An 18,817-nucleotide genomic window follows, 5' to 3' on the forward strand; every position below is an offset into this window, starting at 1 on the left:
ATGCGTTGGAAACACAGGATTGGTATGAGTATGAGTTGTGCAGCCCATCGTTAGCGCATGTAGTACAAGCAATTGAGGGAAAATAATGTTCTGCATGCGCTAACGATGGGTTGCGCAACTTTATCTAACAATTGTATTAATCGAAAATGGTGCCAACATACGCATTGCAACTTATTTCTTCATTCAGCTGACTTGAAAAGTGTACAGACCGAGTAGATGGGTTGATAACCTCAAGTATTTGGACCACATGGACATTTCAAAATTTATGTATTTTCTTCAACTCCAATTTTTGGTATTTTATCCTCAGGAGATATACAGAGGTTCCAACTTGTACATTAAAACGATAATTAGCTTTCAAATTTCTATTTCCGTCTCCGGCCATAATTTGCTTGTACCATACCATTGTGGTTTGTGGTTCGTACCTCTTGGATCTACTTCTCATAGTTCAGAGAAATGCCTAGATGGTAAATTTAGGGAAACCGCAAGATTTCCAATTCAAGTTTCTGAAGTTGCAGAAGGAATGGGGATGTGCATCTAAAACCCCAAATAATTGAAAAGGAAAACAAGCCACGATGTTGTGATTGAGTTGCCTTGCCGCCAGCAAACAGGCTTATTTTAGAGTTTGAAAGATCGCAGGATGACTTTTGTTTCTTCCACCGCAACTGCAGGCATTCCCAAAGAGCTACACTGCACAGAATACACAATACGGTTCCCGCAGATTTAACCACAAGCAAACATCACGGCTGCCAATAATTCCTCTTCATCCTATCACGCGAACACAGATTACAGCATGCGCCACAATTATCATTAAAATTCTGACCGAGCACAAGATTCTATTGTCGTGGACGCTGCACTGGGCCGTAAGTAAAGCAACCAATTTACGACGGCCATCTCTGTTATTTTGACTGCCAACTGCCACTTCCCCATACTGCCAATAGGCAATTGAGTTTCGCCCCGCTTCACATGGCAGATAAGCATCGCAACAGACCGTGAAACCATGGAGAAGGACTGTTGTCCATAACAAGAGTCGTTAAATTGAAAAGCAATGGCTCCCACACGTCGCCCTCTCGTTTATATACGTCAATAACATTTTACGTATTTGTAGAAGTGCCTGCAAAATGGTACACGCGATGCTATAACATGGCTTGCAAGCAGTCATCCGCTTTCAACAGTGCCGTTTTGCTTATGTTAATGCCTCGTTTCTTGCCGTCGCATGGGTGTATTCTAACATTACAAGCCTCGTGTACAACTAGCGGAACTTCCGTGGATTTTGCATGCAAATTGGGTCCTTTAGAGGGGTGAAAAGTGAATCTTTAAGACACTATGTAGTGTTGATGCACAGACAGAGAATCACCGTACCATGCTTTACCCATTCTTCTACAGATATGGATGGAAAGTATCGTTTAAACATCAAACCCTTGTGCTGTGGAGACCTTGATGGACCTTGAAAGAAAGTAGACCAAAAACTCCTATACGCACGACCATGGAAATAGGCGGCTGGACAGAATTACGCTGTTGCCACATGTGGGAAAAAGCAAAGCGACAGCGGGACAAAAGTCACTGGTTCCCACGCACTGCGTTGCAACGTCAACCGGGCAGCGTTGCTTAGTTCGAGCGTCAGACCGACCTCTCTCCGGGGGACTTTTGTGTCATCCTTGACCATTCGAGCTAATACTGTCAGTTTGTATAACATGGATTACAAAGACCAACTCTACAACGAGATATTTCATTATCTTAAACCTCCACGGGATTGTGCTCCGACGCGGCAACAGCTCGAACTTCTGCCACCCGCCTAAATTCATGGCCGTGCGTTTCATTCAGAATTTCAGAAACGAGGCCTCCCCGTCGGCGTAGTGGTACTGTCGTCGCCTTAAAAGCAAGGGGCGCCGGGTTCGATTCCCGGTGCAGGCACACAGTGATTCTGATTGCAGTCCTGATTAGTCTATCAGTGCATAAACAAAAAAACTGCAATTTAATGTGGGGCCCGAATAACTATTCACTTCCACAGATATCGAACCCGGGACCGCTTGATTACAAGGCGACGATGTTAAAAGGTCCCCTAGTATAGGAATTACTTGGAGTGGCTGGAAGAAACCACGTAAGAACTTTGCTTGATACGAGTAACAGCAAGTCTTCGAGGCCCTAAACCCGTGTAGGGTTCAGAGGAAACACAACACACGCTGCTGTGATTCTAGTTGGTGCTAAGAGAACAATATGTGGCTGAAATATAGCAAGCGAGAACGGGTTTTAAGAAATGTGGATTTTTTTACGAACAGAGATTCTGTTCATATACTTAGCAATAAATGACAATGGCAGGTCTATTTCGTTGATATTGTTGTCCTTAACATAAAACTCTCAGATTCAACTATTCATGAAAATATATCATGTGGTGACATTAAAATAAACAAAATTAAGTTCCCAGTTCACATTAGGAAAAGGTGATTTTACCGACCAAAATTCACTCGTCCTTTGACCTATATTGGCCTTAGGCCTACATCACGTTCCAATGATATTCAGTATGAGCATGCAATTTTAATTGGACATTAACCATTGTCTTGTGCTTCTATTACGTACCTATACCTATTCTAACATTACATTTCGAGAGAGTACCTTTCCTCTTATCTTCAGGCAAACAATAGCATCTTTCCACTGGTGGGCATCGAGATTAAGACAGATCTGTAATTTTACTTCAAATCTAACCAACTACTCCCGGCGCGCCTATGAAATCTATACAACTTTTGGCTTCATTTGAGTTAATATTTCTATTTACGAAAAAAAAAAATGAGGAACTATTTTTGTTTTAATTCTACGCTGGGATTGCATAGGGGTTTGAGCCATTGCTAGTCTGCTGCTTGGATTTTTATATCCAATTTCGTTGTTTGTGTAGTACTGGTATGTTGTTCCACTGAAATCTAGGTCGGCTATTCTCTAGTTCTCCTTTGCGTGTGTGTTGCTTGTGTTCATCTACCCTCTTTTCTGAAAAAATATAAATATGCTGACCAAGGCAGTAATTTATTTTATTAAAAACATAAACTAAACGTAACGTTTCAACCTTCTAGCAAGGTCTTCATCAGACTCTGTATCAAGTACAAAAGTAACAAGATACACAAAAAGGGCATTATATATACACAAACTTTACTCCCTCCAGACTATTAGAAAGTTGTTAGGAACTTTCTAGCAGGTGGCTTTCACTTTCCAACTGTACTTTCACCTAAAAGGCTAAACATAATTACTTTCATATAGAATGTGAAGAGATATTCATATTGAATATCTCACGCTCTTTTTCCTTCATTTTTCTCCCTTCTCCTCTTCTCTTTCTCTCTTGTCCTTTCCACTCTTTCTAACAGTTTCTTCCATTCTTTGTTTAACTTCAGTCCCCCATTCCAGTTCATTGTGTCTTCTTCACCTTTCTTCTCTATTTCCTTGGCTTCCTTCCATTTTCTCACTAGCATTCTCTTCTCCCTTCCTATCTGCTTAGCCTCATCCCACTCTATGTCATGTCCTGTTTCTCTCGTGTGTTTAAATATCGCATTTCTCTCTCTCTTAAGTCGTACGTTACGTTTAGTTTATGTTTTTAATAAAATAAATTACTGCCTTGGTCAGCATATTTATATTTTTTCATAATCATGGAAACAAGGCTTAATGGTGTTATAACCTCTTTTCTGACATTGCTTACAAAGAACTATTGTCACAACATTAACAGGGTGTCTACCAAAATAACAAATCGCAAATTCTTGACTTTTTAACGACTTTTTCTTCAGCTTTCTTTCCTTTTTCTTAACATTTATTTACTCGCCCCCCCCCCCTTACTTAGATATAGTTGCAAAATTAAGAAAATATATATTTTTATTCAAAGAAATGCCCCTACAGCAAGGGAAAACTGAAGTTGTACTTTAACAAGAGATTTAGACTGGCTTTAATTATTAATGCATGTAAAAATTAATGCTTCAGACTTCATCCTGGATGGGGAATGGCCACATTGCATTTTTTTAATGTTTTTTTCAAAACTTCAAGCATGCAAGAATATAATTCTTAAGAAACAAAATGAACAAATCGTAATCACATCTGAATGCAATTTCAGATTTCTAAATATTCAATTTTATCCAATCCTAGTACAGGTATATAACAATGTAAATTCACTATAATGTAAAACATAGCAAAAATTCTTGACCACCAGCATAATTTCTTGACTTTCTTGGCCTGCCAATTTCTTGACTCGTAGACATCTTGATTAATAGAAAACATTCAGTTTGTCAGTTGGGATCCACCACGTCAGCTATTGAACCAATCCCTAAAGTAATTATAATATGAGGAAACTAGAAGATTACCCAAGCACATCCAACTACTCCGAGCCCTGCCAGAATAACACCTACCAGAACACTAATTAGACGTCACAAGAACACATGCACTTACCAAGTATCTCCACAGTATGGATCTGGTCCTTGGGTTCCGTTGTACTTATTTGACACACATAATCCCCGGCGTCTTGAGGCCTCACATCTTGAATTTCCAGATTGTACCCATCCACCAATCTAAGCCTTTTGTCTCTTGTTATCATGAGGTCCTTGGCGGTGAGTACAGAGCTTCCTCGTTTCCAGAGCAACACGTACGATCCTGGAAAATAAACAAATGAAGATCGTGTCAGATTCATGGAACGCAAATCACTTGAGCGGAGAACATACAGTTTGTGTGTGGCTGTTTCGAATTAGGATGTAACCATGGAAACGGTTCTTGACATTATCGGTGTTGTTTGTTGTCATGTTCACTTGGGAACAATATGAATTAAACTGATCACACAGTCGCTCCAGTGCGTATCTACAACTTAGTTTCTTCAATTTGTACTCGGGATGAATATATTGCATCACCGAATCACATTATACTTCAGTGTTAACTTAACGTAACATCAATAGAACCATTCTTACAATATTTATATAAGATTAAATATCAAGAACCGCTAACATTACCTTGTCTCCTAACTTCTCCTACTTAACTAAGTAAAAAATTATGTAATAAATAAATCACAAAATTGCTATAACACCATTAAGCCTTGTTTCCATGATATGAAAAACTAAATATGCTGACCAAGGCAGTAATTTATTTTATTATAAAACATAAACTAAACGTAACGTTTCAACCTTCTAGCAAGGTCTTCTTCAGACTCTGTATCAAGTACTAATGTCTCGAAGGTTGAAACGTTACGTTTAGTTTATGTTTTCAATAAAATAAATTACTGCCTTGGTCAGCATATTTAGTTTTTACAAAATTGCTTTATTTTGAACTAGGAAAGTAACTGATAATATGTATTTTTACTTGTTCTAAGTTTGTTGTGTATACCTTGTCCTTGAGCATCGTCTCCAACGAATAAATAATAAGAATTAATTAACGTGTTAGAAAATATCACTTTCATGAAATACTCGTATTTTCCATATTGTTTGGTCTATGTGCGTTCGATATGTTTTTTTAACCTACTAAGGAATTGTAATCATGAAGGTAAGTGATGTAGAATTCAATGTATGCTTATCTCACTTCATAATGAAAAATATTGACAAGTACAAACGATTATATTTAGATAAACACGGTGTATCAGGTACTTTAGACACTTATACATCCTAAATAGGGTAAGGTGAGAAATCTGTCACGTAAAAATACATGTAAATTACCATATTGTAAAACTTATGATATAAAATGTTTAATTAGAAAATCCAAAAATTTAGAACTTAATTCGAAAGCTACGACACAGCCTGAAGCTGTGTAGAACTTTACATCATAAGAAGAGAGCGGTAATTGTAATTCTGACATCTTAACGCAATCTATTTCCTTAAGTTAATCGCGACGTTGATGATGATTAGACAAAACAACAAAATCAATATTTTTTTGTCAGTATTCGAACGCCTTCAAAAGGATTTGGGGCGGTGTCATTAAAATGGGTACCTAAAACAGTATTAATATTTTCTTAATGATCATAGTGCTTAGTTGAACTGCATTACTGCAGTTGTCAGAAGACATTTTGACGCTTTTGTACTCTTTAGGAAGAATTTTGCTTGCATATGACGCTTTTACCCCTTTCAGAAGAACTTTACTGACATGACGCTTGTATTGTCTTTCAGAAGAACGTTATTCCCATACGACGCTGGAAACCTCTTTCGGAAGAACTTTGTTGGCAGTCTTCTCGCGAGTTCTATCAAAGTGGATCGAACCAATGCATCAGATTAACGTCTTACACGGTCATCTCTTGCTGTTGTATCTACATTTTTGTTATTTTACTTCGCTTTTCTACATCTCTAGAATAATCGCGACGATGATGACTGATGAATTAATGAAATAAAAGGAAGAACCGAGAATAGGCGCCTACCTTAGAGGGGCAAAGCATTTTCTGCCCCGAAGATGATAAGATATTATATATTTTTTCATACATATAATATTGTTCATGTCAACCCTATCCGACTAATTTTATTTCGGCGCTACTAGAACCAAGGATTCGAACCTTAAACTACTGGTTTCGTAGCAGTAAGCCGAACGCATCGGGCGAAACATCGAAGCCTTGCCCAATGGCGCAGAAAGCTCACCCACAGAACAGCCTCGGTAAAAACGTCTTGGAAATCAATACGCGTACCCGACCACTCTCAAAAGACAGAGAACCAGGTTCGGGCGAGGAAGCAAAACATAGCGAAGTTAATGGTTCGTAATCTACATAGGGAGGCGTTGCAGAAATTACGTGAAACGAAGCGGTTTTTCCGCACCAGATCAGCAGATATTGAGTGTTTTTTGGTGGGAGATGAGCAAGAAACCCCCAGAGCTTATCTGAAATTGAGAGCACCAAGGTTGTGTACGGAAAAGGTTAACGGATGTGGTTTCGCATGTAACGGAGTGCAGAGGGAGGGGTGCGTCAGCTGGCTTCAAGACGGATGCCAAGCTGGTGGTTTAAGTCAGGGTCTCGGGGAGGTGCCAAGTGTTCCCTAACGCTATTTTAATGGCCTTGAAAGATTCTGCTTCATATACTTGAATAAGTAGAGTAAAAGATTTCGTTATATCAACCCAATAGCTCTAGCGAAACAGGACCATTAACGATATCCGGTTTTGGGTTAGTTTCCGGATATAAGTCTCAAAATATCGACGTCGACCCAGCATCGTAAGGGCAAATGGGGGTTCCTTGAAGAGAAGTAACGGGCTCCGTAAAAGCAAGAATGCAACGGTGGTGAGTTGAACGTAATCAATGTGGCAATCACGAAAAAATACAAATATAGTTTTATATTAACTATTTCCAGGTAACCAAGTTCGTTGATAGTTCTGACCTACTGTTTAAATGAAATATTGGTGTGCTGTAAATGTGAACCCGAAACTCCAACCGGTAAAGTGGCTGACCACAACCTGATTAATGTGCATGTTCTTTCTTCTGTTATAGCTATCTGATCATTCATTTCATCACCAATATTGACCAAAATATGTAGAAACCCAGTACTAAATAACCAAATGTACAGTACAATACAACTCTCATTTCAAACTTCTCATATCAAGAAAACACTTATCGCTTCCTTTCCTCTTGTTGTTTATTTTTCCTCGTATAGTGGCGGCGATTAAAAGGAGCACTTGCCCCCGCAGCCCTGTCTACCAAGAGAAAGTAAACTGTCTATAGCTCCCCCCTCCTTTTTGGAACCCAATCGCCGCCACTGCTCATGTACATAACATTTTTACCTGGCTGTTACTAACGTTTCGTGAATTTAAGACTAAAATTGGTAAACGCTGTAAGTGCCACAATAATCCAAACACCGTTTTCCACGTTAAACTGTGAAATGTGCCATGCTTTATAATGTGGTAAACGTGAAATGTGGCTGGTAGCCCTCTAAGTGTAAAGAGGTCTGATGTGCGGAACGATGCGATTTCCCAACACTTTCGCTTTTGGCACTTACAACGTTTACCACTTTTAGTCCTCAATTTCCGTACAAAATTCTTGCAATTTTATGAAAACTTCGGTACCATTTGTCTTACATACTGATATCGACACCGACCATAAGGACAAAAAGCAAACATTTGGACTTACAACATCCAAAAATAGAGTACAATAAAGTTCCAATTTAAAATATCTCATATCAACAGAGCATATCGTAATGCTTTTTTGTTGTTTCCCTAACTTATCGCATCCTTTTTAACTTTCCTCATACAGTACACAACATTTTTACAAGACTGGTACCAACTTTTGATGAATTTCTGTACATAATTCCTGTAATTTTATGCAAAATTGACACCAGTCATCAGAACAAAAGCAAACTTTTGGACTTATCATAGAGATATATACAAAACTAAACATGATAGTTGAAGCTCCTTGATTTAGAGACTTGGAAAGAATAGTTATTCGTCCAGGTTTGTAGATTTGGTAAAGCTTGTAAGTGTGCTTTAAGCTCATCACCATCACAGAGACGAGACTCAAACAGACTTGAGCCAAAAAAAAAAAAAAAAAAAAGCAATGGAGAGGCAAACCACGGCCTCATATGCTTTTCTGTTTCGGCAACGTTACCTAGCTACGACGGAGCAATTTCCATCCTGGTGTAATGACGTTTTTTTTTCGCGGTTTTACTCGCCTTGGAGCAATATAACAAGTCGCGCCGTGGGAGCTTTATTAGCAACAATGGGTCCTTTTGATTAACAATTCATCAGCTCGATGACTCTTTGGATAGACCGTGCCGCATGGTCTCATAACAGAGCCGTGATCCAGCGATGCGGAAAACCCTCTACTAATACACAGCCGACGCTCGATTGCATATTACAACGTGTAGAGTGTGGATGAAACAAGGAAAGTGGACAAAAACCGGAGTGAGACGGAGCTACATCAAGAAAACTTGATGTTTTCGTTCGCTGAAATGAAGTCTTGAATTCATTTTCACGTTTCAGCCTCCCGACAAATCAATGGTCAATTTGTCACGCATTTCCATCCCTGCATTCCAGCTGTCAGTAGGAGATATTGTCGTACTTTATCATATCTTTGTTGTTCATCCATTCCATGTCCGATCTGGCAGATGAGGCGAATTTTTTGCTACAGCTGACTTGGTAAGAAGAAGTGCTTTTCTTTTTTTGTTTTTCAAAGCAGTAGGATATGTTGGGTTGGGCAAGTTGAAATTGAGTTTGTACGACACTTCAATAACTTTTTTGATATGTGCAACATAAGATTTCGTAGTGGCAATGCCGTCGCCTTGTAATCAAGTGGTGGCGGATTCAATAGCCGGTGGAGGCACATAGAGGATCGGATCTCACTTTAAACAAGTACACGAGGTCCCGATTAACCTACCTGTGCTTAATGTAGACAAAACAAACCCAAGTCTGAAGTCAAACTATTTATGACTGTAAAAATTTCAGTAGCAAGTTCTGGTTGGATTTTCATATTATAGCCTTGATATTCAAATGCAATATCTGTATTGGAATACCCAGAATAATTATGTGTGCATATAATGATAACAGCAGCACGAAGTCTAGAAGCACGTGAAGTCTTGCTGTCTTGCCATAGGAACTATATTAATTGGCTGAAATATTTTTTTAAGATCTTCCTTTTCTAAACGTGAATTGTTCGAATTCAACAACCAAGTGCTTTATCTTGCTGAGAAGTACTACAGTATCTCTTATTGTACGGCTAAAGATTAAAATCAAATAAAAACATGTCCGAGCATCAAGAACCAAATTTTGACTGGCTTAAAATGTATTGAAGCTATTCGTAGCGACGGATGAAGAAATTATATGGAGCTAAGGACCAGGTTAGCTCTTCAATGTTTGTCAGTGTAAGAAACACAAATTTCGCAGATATTTCTGACGTCCCTGTCTATCCGACAATAGTCACTTTGTAATTGAGACTTGAAATATATGGGGATGTAAACTGTGTTAAAGAATTTTCTAGAGAAATAACTTATGTACCTAATCTTCTAATATTGAATTAAAAGTCTTGTGATGTTTAAAAACGCAGTTTGACTAGACGCAGACCCGAGAAGACATTGTCAAATTGGTGACCATGAATTAGATTCTACGCTACACTAATGTCTCAAGATTTTCATGAAGTATTCATTTACATTCATAGACACCGTAAAGCTAGGAAAGTATAACATTCATTGGCCGAAGCAAAGTGTATCGTACCCAAGGTATTGGGTAAGAAGTATAAAGTCTTAGCATAGCAGGAAGCAGAGAAAGGAATGCAGAATAAGCAATTAGGCAAACGTTAGGGGAGTGACTTGAGAGACGGGGATGGAATGAGTGTTGGAATGGTCAGGAGGTGTGATGAGTTGGCGAGAATACGAGAGAGAGTAAGGTCTGCGGATTGTGAGAGAGAAGCAAAGTGGAGAACGATTATTGGACGATGGTGTGACATTTGAGAGGACAAGTGTAGGAACAATCTTCATCTATTTGCAAGGCAAGTAATATCCTTTTCTAAACCAATCCATATCGGTTCAGTCATGGAGAGTATAAAACCCATATCTAACCTAAGTTAATTTCTATCGCCATTCCTTTAAAAAGTAACCTCTTGCATTTATCACATTTAGGCCAAGCGAGTGATAACCATCTGAGAGATGAACGAGAAATAACTACATCACCCAATTCAATCTAGAGGTTCTTGGTTCAATCCCAAACGCAGCATGGGAGTTGCGTTACGAAAGGGAATGACATTGATAACTTTGCAATGATAAGTCAAATAGTCACTTAAAAGATTCATAACGAGTAGCATACAATTTGTCTATTGTTTTTTTTTCAGGATCAGAAACGATTAGCCAGAAATTGTTACTTGATGTGCCAAAAGAAAAAATATACAGTTGCATTTTGCAAGTTACGACCAAAGTCTGAGGAGCCAAATGCTCGAGCCGCACATTATCAAAATCGGGATGACTATTGAGGCAAGCCGAGCCCCATTCAGAAGACTCCAGAAGACATCGGCAGCAACAACATTCGCAGTAAGTGAAGTAAAAACTGATTTTCTGGACTCGAACTTGAGCAGAACTTCAGATGCCCCGAGGGAGAAACTTTCCCAGTCCACAGAAAAGAAAACGGAAACGAATTTTAAACTCTACTTGACAAAGCTCTCGCACACAAAGATTTTCCCTCCTAAACTTCTGGAGCGAACAACTCGAAATCTCTCGGCTCCCTTCAGATACTGCTCCCAAACAATTCTTCCGTGACAAACTCTCAGTAGGGCCGTTTGCGTAGCAGGGAGATCATTAATCGTGAATGTTAAGTTTGGCAAGTTGGTAGTCTTCGACTCGGCTGCAAACCTGATTAACCCCCACGCTACAAATATTGTGCAACGTCGGCAAGAATTCTGCACGAATAGTTTGAACTCAACTTCGCTGTCTGAGAACAGCCTTTCGAGAAACAGATGACCTTTGGGAGTCAACGCGGGCAATTTGTCTTTGGGACGCTGCTTGGGTTTGACTGCCGCTTAAGCGTAGACTACCCAGTCGGAAAGTTTATTATACCTTGCAGTATCGACTGTAAGAGTCCTCTATCAATAGGGGAATATCGACAACTTCCACACCATTGTTGATTGTAAAGGTACTGAAGGTAACTCCGTGACTAAGATCCATCATTCCTTATATTCTCGATCAATTGCATACTCATAACTCAACAAAATGTTATGGCACAACAGCCCTTTGAGGGCCAGGGCCAGTCAAGCCAAGCCTGACTGTTCCCAATGTAGCTGTTTTCTAGTATTTGACACCAGAATCCGCTGATTCTCATTTCAAGTAGTTTGCCAATTGTCGCCACTATGCTGGATAAACAGCGAATTTTTGGATCTCCAAACGGGAATCGAGCCCTGGACCGCTCGCACTAAAGGCTTGAACTAAACGGGAGCTCCATGCTCATTTAAGTTATTCTTTTTAAATATAAGTCTTTCTTTAAACTAATTGTATAACAATATTCTGCCCACATACGATACAAAGCAAATGGATTGATTTCCCTACATACAACCACTAGTGAAACATTTCATCTTTCACAAGCCGTTGGTGGTACCAGTTTCATATATCGGAGACACATTAAAATCAGATATTTTGTGTTTGGCATGGTTCGTACATGATTTCCCGGTCAAATATATTCAACGATGAAAGAAAATACCTCGACGAACGTTGGAAACCTTAGAGAAACTCATTTCCGTACTTTCTTCTGTAAAAATAAAGAAATGTGTATCCGATATATCAAACTGTTACCGCAGTTGGTATTACGAGTGCTATAATTGAATGGAATTGTTAAGTCCACTTTATGCACAGATAGGCTAATTTGGACTGGGCATAAGTCCAAATTAAGTCCATAAGTGAAATCCGAACCACTGTGCAATGTGCCTCCACTTGGTATCAAACCCAGGACCCTTTGATTGCAAGGCGACGTCGATACCACTACGCTATCGGGAAGACCCCACGAGTGCTTTAATGTTCTTTCCCAGTGTTGGAACCAGTCAAGTCTACTGCGAATGACAACAATGAATTAGTTCGTGACATGACTTTTCTGAACAAACGGGTTTCCATTGATGAAATTTCTGCCGAGATCGACCTGGTGATAGATTTGCATATAACCTAAGCCCCGCGACAGGATATGTTTTCAACAGGTTTTATGTATCAATCCACGCGAGAACAGCGCTCCGCAGTTCCCGTGCCAGTGTTGCCTCAACCGCCGAGCTGTTCATATCACTGACAGTGATTAAATCGCCAGTATTGCAGCGGAACTATATTCTGCGCGGACGTTTGGGACTATATATGCGAAAAGTTGCTGCAAACTTAACCTGTCGCGAAACTTAGTGCCTTACAATAAATCTAAACGACAATAGCATATCACTGTTGCATAAATACACAGAGCAGCAAGCATCTATGCCCAAATGGGTCTACAAGTAAAATGAAACAATGAAATCAATGTACTGAGCACATCTCCCAATACACGACAGTGTCATCTACAGAAGAAAAAATAATAATTCGCACAAGAAGAACGATTTTTACCCTCCCTCGTATATATCCGATTTAAATCGTAAGATTGAGAAATAATAATTATATACCGATTAGTTTAGACCAGATTAGTTCTGGACAAGTTCCCTGCCTTTCAAAAACAAATGTCATTTACTTAGGTTAATGAAGATGAGAGAGGCGTTAGCTCTCGAAGTCACCTGGTCGATGACCTGAGATAATTTCTTCATTCGTCGGCAAGAAACGCAGAAAGAGGTATTTAAAATACCTAGCGTTAGACTTAACACAGTACATGACTTGCAGTGGTGAACCCTCCCTTCGAACGTATAACGGGAGCTACAAAACACACACCAACTCTTCATATTTGTACGTATGTGAAGAGAACCGTAAAGTTTGATACGAAATATATTGCTTATAACAAGAATGAACTTTTTAAACAGGTACGTCTTCGGAAAAGTGTGGTTCGTGGCCGCACTACCTCCACTGCCAGGAACATTTGCAATGCGACTGGGATTGTTAGCTACCTATTTCTTGCGGCAAGGTCAGATATTCAAAATGTCTTATCGCACAGCACTGCAACACAGAACTTCAGGTGGCCTAGGCATGACGCATGTAGAATGTAAAGCAGTGGCCTTGTTCAACACGCGTAATCTAAAGCCACTGGTACTAAAGCTCTCGCCACGAAAACAGTCCAGTCAAGGTCGGAGCTTCCCCTTGCATCCTCCACACCCCTTTCCCTCCAGGGTTGCCACACTTCTTCTAAGCTGTTCGGTCGACACTTCGCTCGTTGTACGTATGCGGTTGATTTCGTCGGATGAAATTGTTGCTCATTGGCAACACTGTAGGTGGGTGGCGTGACCTTGACTGGACTGTTTTCGTGGCGAGAGCTTCTAGTAGCCAGATAACCACACAGCGAAAGTGCTTCCATTGATACTGGACGCAATTCCTCTGACCTTGTCCATGAACACGGAAGCTGTAGAAAAACTATGCTTATTAACACCAGCTGTACAATGTGTTTATCGACTGGAAATAGAAAGAACGATACCTGCAAGTCAACGATTTGTATGAACGCGAACTGAATACACAACTGCCGAAAGTATAGCAACAAACTCATAACAAGATGTGGAATACGGTGTGCCAAAAGTTTCGGGCAAAACAATTAACAAATAAGGTTCAATTCTTTGTATATTTTAGTTAATGATAAATACGATACAAAAACTAAAATATTTAGATTACACTTTAGTATGGCGTACTTATGTAGTACATGTAATGAAGAAGATACTATAGACTATAGAATAACTACATGCCAAGAAGCAAGTACCATGTGACAAAAATTCAGACGGACGTTAAGTAAAATATGTTATCACAGATTGTAACAATCACAAAATTTAGGTAATATCCAAATACTAATTTTCAAACAGAGCAATGGCTCATTAGAAATTTTATTTACTATATATTATATTACAAGATTATCAAATATGTACGTACGTGTAGTGTGTGCTTCCCCGATGGCGCATTGCTAGCGTCGTTGCCTTGTAATGAAGGGGTCACGGGTTCGATGCTCGGTGGAGGCACATAGTGGTTCGGATCCCACTTTAAACTGTAGGTCCAGTCCCGATTAGCTTTACTGTGCACAAAGTGGACTTAAAACACCAACTCAACCAACCAATATGTATGTAGTCTGCAGGATTTTTTACATCATGAAGTAATGCGAAAATCTAAGGTACAAAACAGAAAGCATTGTGCAAAATTACTGAAAGTTTTATATAAGTAACAGGAAGGTATTTTGTAAATTAGATGACTAAATAAAAGAAAATTAAAAAGTAGGTAGAACGTCCGACTGCCTGACGGGAGATCCGGGTTCAATTTCCGGGATGGGCAATTTCAGGTTTTATTTTCAAATGTTCCTGAATAGAGCAGTACTGTAGTTCATCCAGCCTCTAATAAATGGGCAGTTGGTTGGAGGTAAAGACGAGTGGAGCGTGGTGCTGATCACATCACCTCCACAAATAGCAGAAATTGTGGCTTCAGGACACGGCGAAATGCTTAGAGGGAAGCTATACCTTTTTCTCTATGCATATTCTTTCTCACACTCGCTACGTTCACCAGACTGTTAGCACCAGCTCACCACGAACCTAGACAACAGTAAAGCACGCCATCCCTGGGTATATGGAGTGTTCGCCGCTGGATAACCGAGCGAAGAAACGCTAACTTTAAAACACACTAATTTTCGTTCTCCTGTCTTAATTACACTGATACGAACTCTGTAAATTAATAGATTTGAAACTTTTTTTAAAAAAAAGTAAGGGTGAGCAAAAAGTAGCCCGCGTTCTTGACGTGGCCCGCGTTCTTGACGTGGCCCGCGTTAAGAAAATCATATTAGTATTTAACACAGCTAACAAATGGCACTACATTAATATACCCTAGTTCCACTCAGGTGCACAATGCACAAAACGAACTGTCTCGGGCTGCCAACAGCCATTTTATTTAAGTTCTTGTGGAACCCCTGGCGTCGTAGGGACTGTGCAGACCACTCCTCCACGGAGGTCGGCTATTCGTCTTTACTGCATACAATGCATGTCAACAATCAAAAGTTTGACACCAACAATTTTCTCTCTAATAAGATGTAGAAACGTGAATATACATGAATAAATATGTTTTCTTGAGCACAAGCATCATTTCTAAGCCAACTATAAGCCTTAGGCCACCTCTGAGACCCGTGGGCCACCTTGGGAACAGATGTAACGGTTTTGTATTTTTTTTTTAAATTACAAGCAATGTTACAAAATATCCATTTGGTTCACGTTGTTAATTAGTTATCGGAGTTATTTATTTTAATTTCATAAATTTATCTCTCATTAGAGATTTGTAAATTGTCCTAGAAGCTTTACTAGGGCCACCTTTGGTCCACCTACCTTAATTGTTTTTATGGTCTGTAAGGATCAAAAGTGATGATATGAGATTCCCGGAGTTTAATTGATGCTGTGGTTTCTTTTTAACTGTGGTAGTTCAGTTTGGACGGAAGCTCTCTCTCTCTCATTGGCTCTCTCAGGTATGCAGAGATTCATACTCAATTTTTCTCTTTTGATGAAATTCAGATCCCACCATGAGTTTAAAAATTTAACAAGAGTTACAAGGCAAGTACCAACGCCCGTTACGTCATCAACCGCGCCTGGAAATTATTCTTGGGCATGTTCCTAACCAGGATTTATCTCTGGAGCAGCTCCAATGGCGAGTGCGAAATGAATAATCAATCACAAGCTTCAACTCTCTTCCTCAGGAACACACACAAACACACACAAACACAGCCGCGGCGTCTGTCCATCTGTCATTTATGTTCCACAGTCACGAGAGAGAGAGAGAGAGAGGCACGTATACGTGTACGCCTGTGTACGTGGAAGCCAAGCAGACCAACAAAAGGTTCAGTGTTTTTAGAGACTGGGCCATTTGTACTTTTCCCCATATGTATCCACTTGAGATTCGAAACTAAAAGAGGGAGAGTTGTAATTTGAACAAAATGGAAAGTTCGGCATGGTGGGTTGGGGGGTAGTGGCAGGGAGGGTGGATACCACGCTGCGCTGGTCGCAGTAATTACAGAGGAGCCGAAAATTGCAGCACGGTGGCTAATTCGTCGATTCCAAAATGAGTGGGAAGACATGCTAATGAAGCGTTGCGGCATTGTGGGTCCTTCCCCTCCCGCTTCCCCAATAACCAGGGAGCATCGTTTTTTCTCTACTGGTCCTTCCTAACTGGGGCACTGCAATTAGTGTCGGCGCGTGATGGAAGCAAAAGGCAAAAAAAGCTTATCTAAACTAATTTTGGAATGTGATTGCATCTGATAACAATTTATTTCTGCATTCTTGGTTCTTGCAACAATGAACCTAAATGTTTTTATCACTTTTCCCTGGAGATATCTGATTCGAATAATGTGGATCATATCCACAATGTACGTAGTTCTCACCTCCAATGATATTATGGTCAAAGTAAAGCCTTAAAAATACTACGTCAAAAGTGGAAGAAATACAGTGTGTTCGTGAAGTCATGATGTAGTTTCAAACTCCTACAGTATCCGAACAAAATATAATATAATCACAAGACTTACGCTGCATTGAAGAACGCATCCAAGAGTTCCTGAGGTATGGACAAGACTGGAAGGAGCACGTCCAGGTAGTCACGTCACCTGACCGAGACGCAAAACCCGCCACTGGATATGACATTTTCACTACGTTGAAAGGGTGGATGGATAGAAAGGTTTTGGAGACCATGGTCGCCAGACCTCACGCCTTTAGATTTTTAATTTTGGGGATACATCAAGCAAAATATGTACAGTGTCCGTGTGAACGATTATGAGCACGATTTTGAGAAGCTGTTCAGTCTGTCACAGATGATGTGCTTAGTCGTGTGTGGCAAGAATTGTACTGTAGGCCAACATCGAATTGTATTCAAGATGCAAGTATAACTTCATGATATGGTCTTTCATTTCACATATATTTAAAATGTTTGCTGGTCATTGTTCTTTCAATAAACGGTTTTGAAACCCTACCATGACTTTACGAACACACTGTACAGATACTAATATACTTTTTCTCGTACCTTCCATTTTTCTCTATTTCTATCCTTTTTTCTTCCTCTGCTTCTTTGTTTCTTCTTTGCATTTTTATTTATTTTCCTAGTCCAGAGTACAATTACATTAAAGGTGATACAAATTTTTAAAAATGACGGTATCTATATTTTATGTCAAGTCCAAAATCCAGCAATTTGGATATCTTCTTCAGGACTTTGACGTTCACCACAATCGCAGTCACTGCACTTACTTCGCTATTATAGCCCTATTTATTTTAATTTAATTTATTTATTTATTTATTACTAAACACAACAGGCGAATGCCCAATTACAGTGTTCTACATTTCTTATTTATCTTTACACTCAGTATATCAGATCTTTACCACCATGTACAATATATATAAGATACAGATATAATATATTATAAATTACATAAAATATGGAAATAAAATAAGCAAGGATAAATCAAGGATAGAAGTTATTTACATTAAAGAAATATATTAATTATGTGTGTAATAAATGACCTGTAAATAATTGACACACTAGAAAGTACGTACATACTTGTTCAAGTTTTGTTAACATCTTTACACCCCCCTGACCTCATTCTACTTAAGTTTTTCCAAGCACTACTCTATGTGAGGGAGTGATCAGCAACAGGTTCTTCTTTGATGTTACTCCAGATGTCTGCTGAAAATCGTCTGTACTAGTTCAATTCGAAGAAATGTGTTAATCTCTTCTTTCTTACACTGTTTCTATACCACTTTCTATCTTTGGATCTTTCTTCTTCCTCTTCTCTCTGTATTTCTTTCTCTCTTTGTCCATCTGTCCACTTGTTCCTTACTTCCTTTTTCTTCCTCTGCTTCTCTGCCTCTTCCTATCAGTCTTTTCACTATTTATCTCTCCTCCTTCTTTTTTTGGCCTCCTTGATGGCTAGAGCCACATTGCACAGTAGTTAGGATCCCACTTTAGACTGTAGGTTCAGTTCTTATTAGCCTTCTTGACACGAATTATGTTCCCTTCTCTTTATTTCTCTGTATCTGATTGTTGGTCCACTATCAATGATGATTCTGGCAATTTCTCAAATACAGAATCTGTAGCCCTCTGCGTTGGACCGCTGCCACATTATACAAGTTCACCGCTGCGACTAATCCAATTCAATTTGATGGAATGGTAAAATATATTGTTCCAATTGGGATAGCAACGCAAAAATGGGAAACCCATAATTTCAAATAATACATATTTCATTATCCTATCAGACCTTCAACTTCAGTCGATTCGTTGGACAGTTAAAATATTGTGTATTGCAGACACAAAGGCACTGCCAATAATATTGCTAA

At 39.4% G+C, this 18,817-nt stretch overlaps 1 protein-coding gene across 2 annotated transcripts in view; it reads right to left on the reverse strand.

Moving 5' to 3' along the window:
- The window catches only part of klg (klingon), a 473,422-nt gene that overhangs the window by 184,233 nt on the left and 270,372 nt on the right, over positions 1-18,817 (reverse strand). For both annotated transcript variants that reach the window (XM_083111405.1, XM_083111404.1), the window contains exon 3: positions 4,414-4,614. In XM_083111405.1, the coding sequence (XP_082967531.1) occupies positions 4,414-4,614 (201 nt within the window). The remainder of the gene's footprint in view (positions 1-4,413; positions 4,615-18,817) is intronic.

Source organism: Lepisma saccharinum, chromosome 25 (genome assembly GCF_977018435.1).
Source record: "Lepisma saccharinum chromosome 25, izLepSacc3.1, whole genome shotgun sequence".
NCBI classification, from domain to species: Eukaryota; Metazoa; Arthropoda; class Insecta; order Zygentoma; family Lepismatidae; genus Lepisma; species Lepisma saccharinum.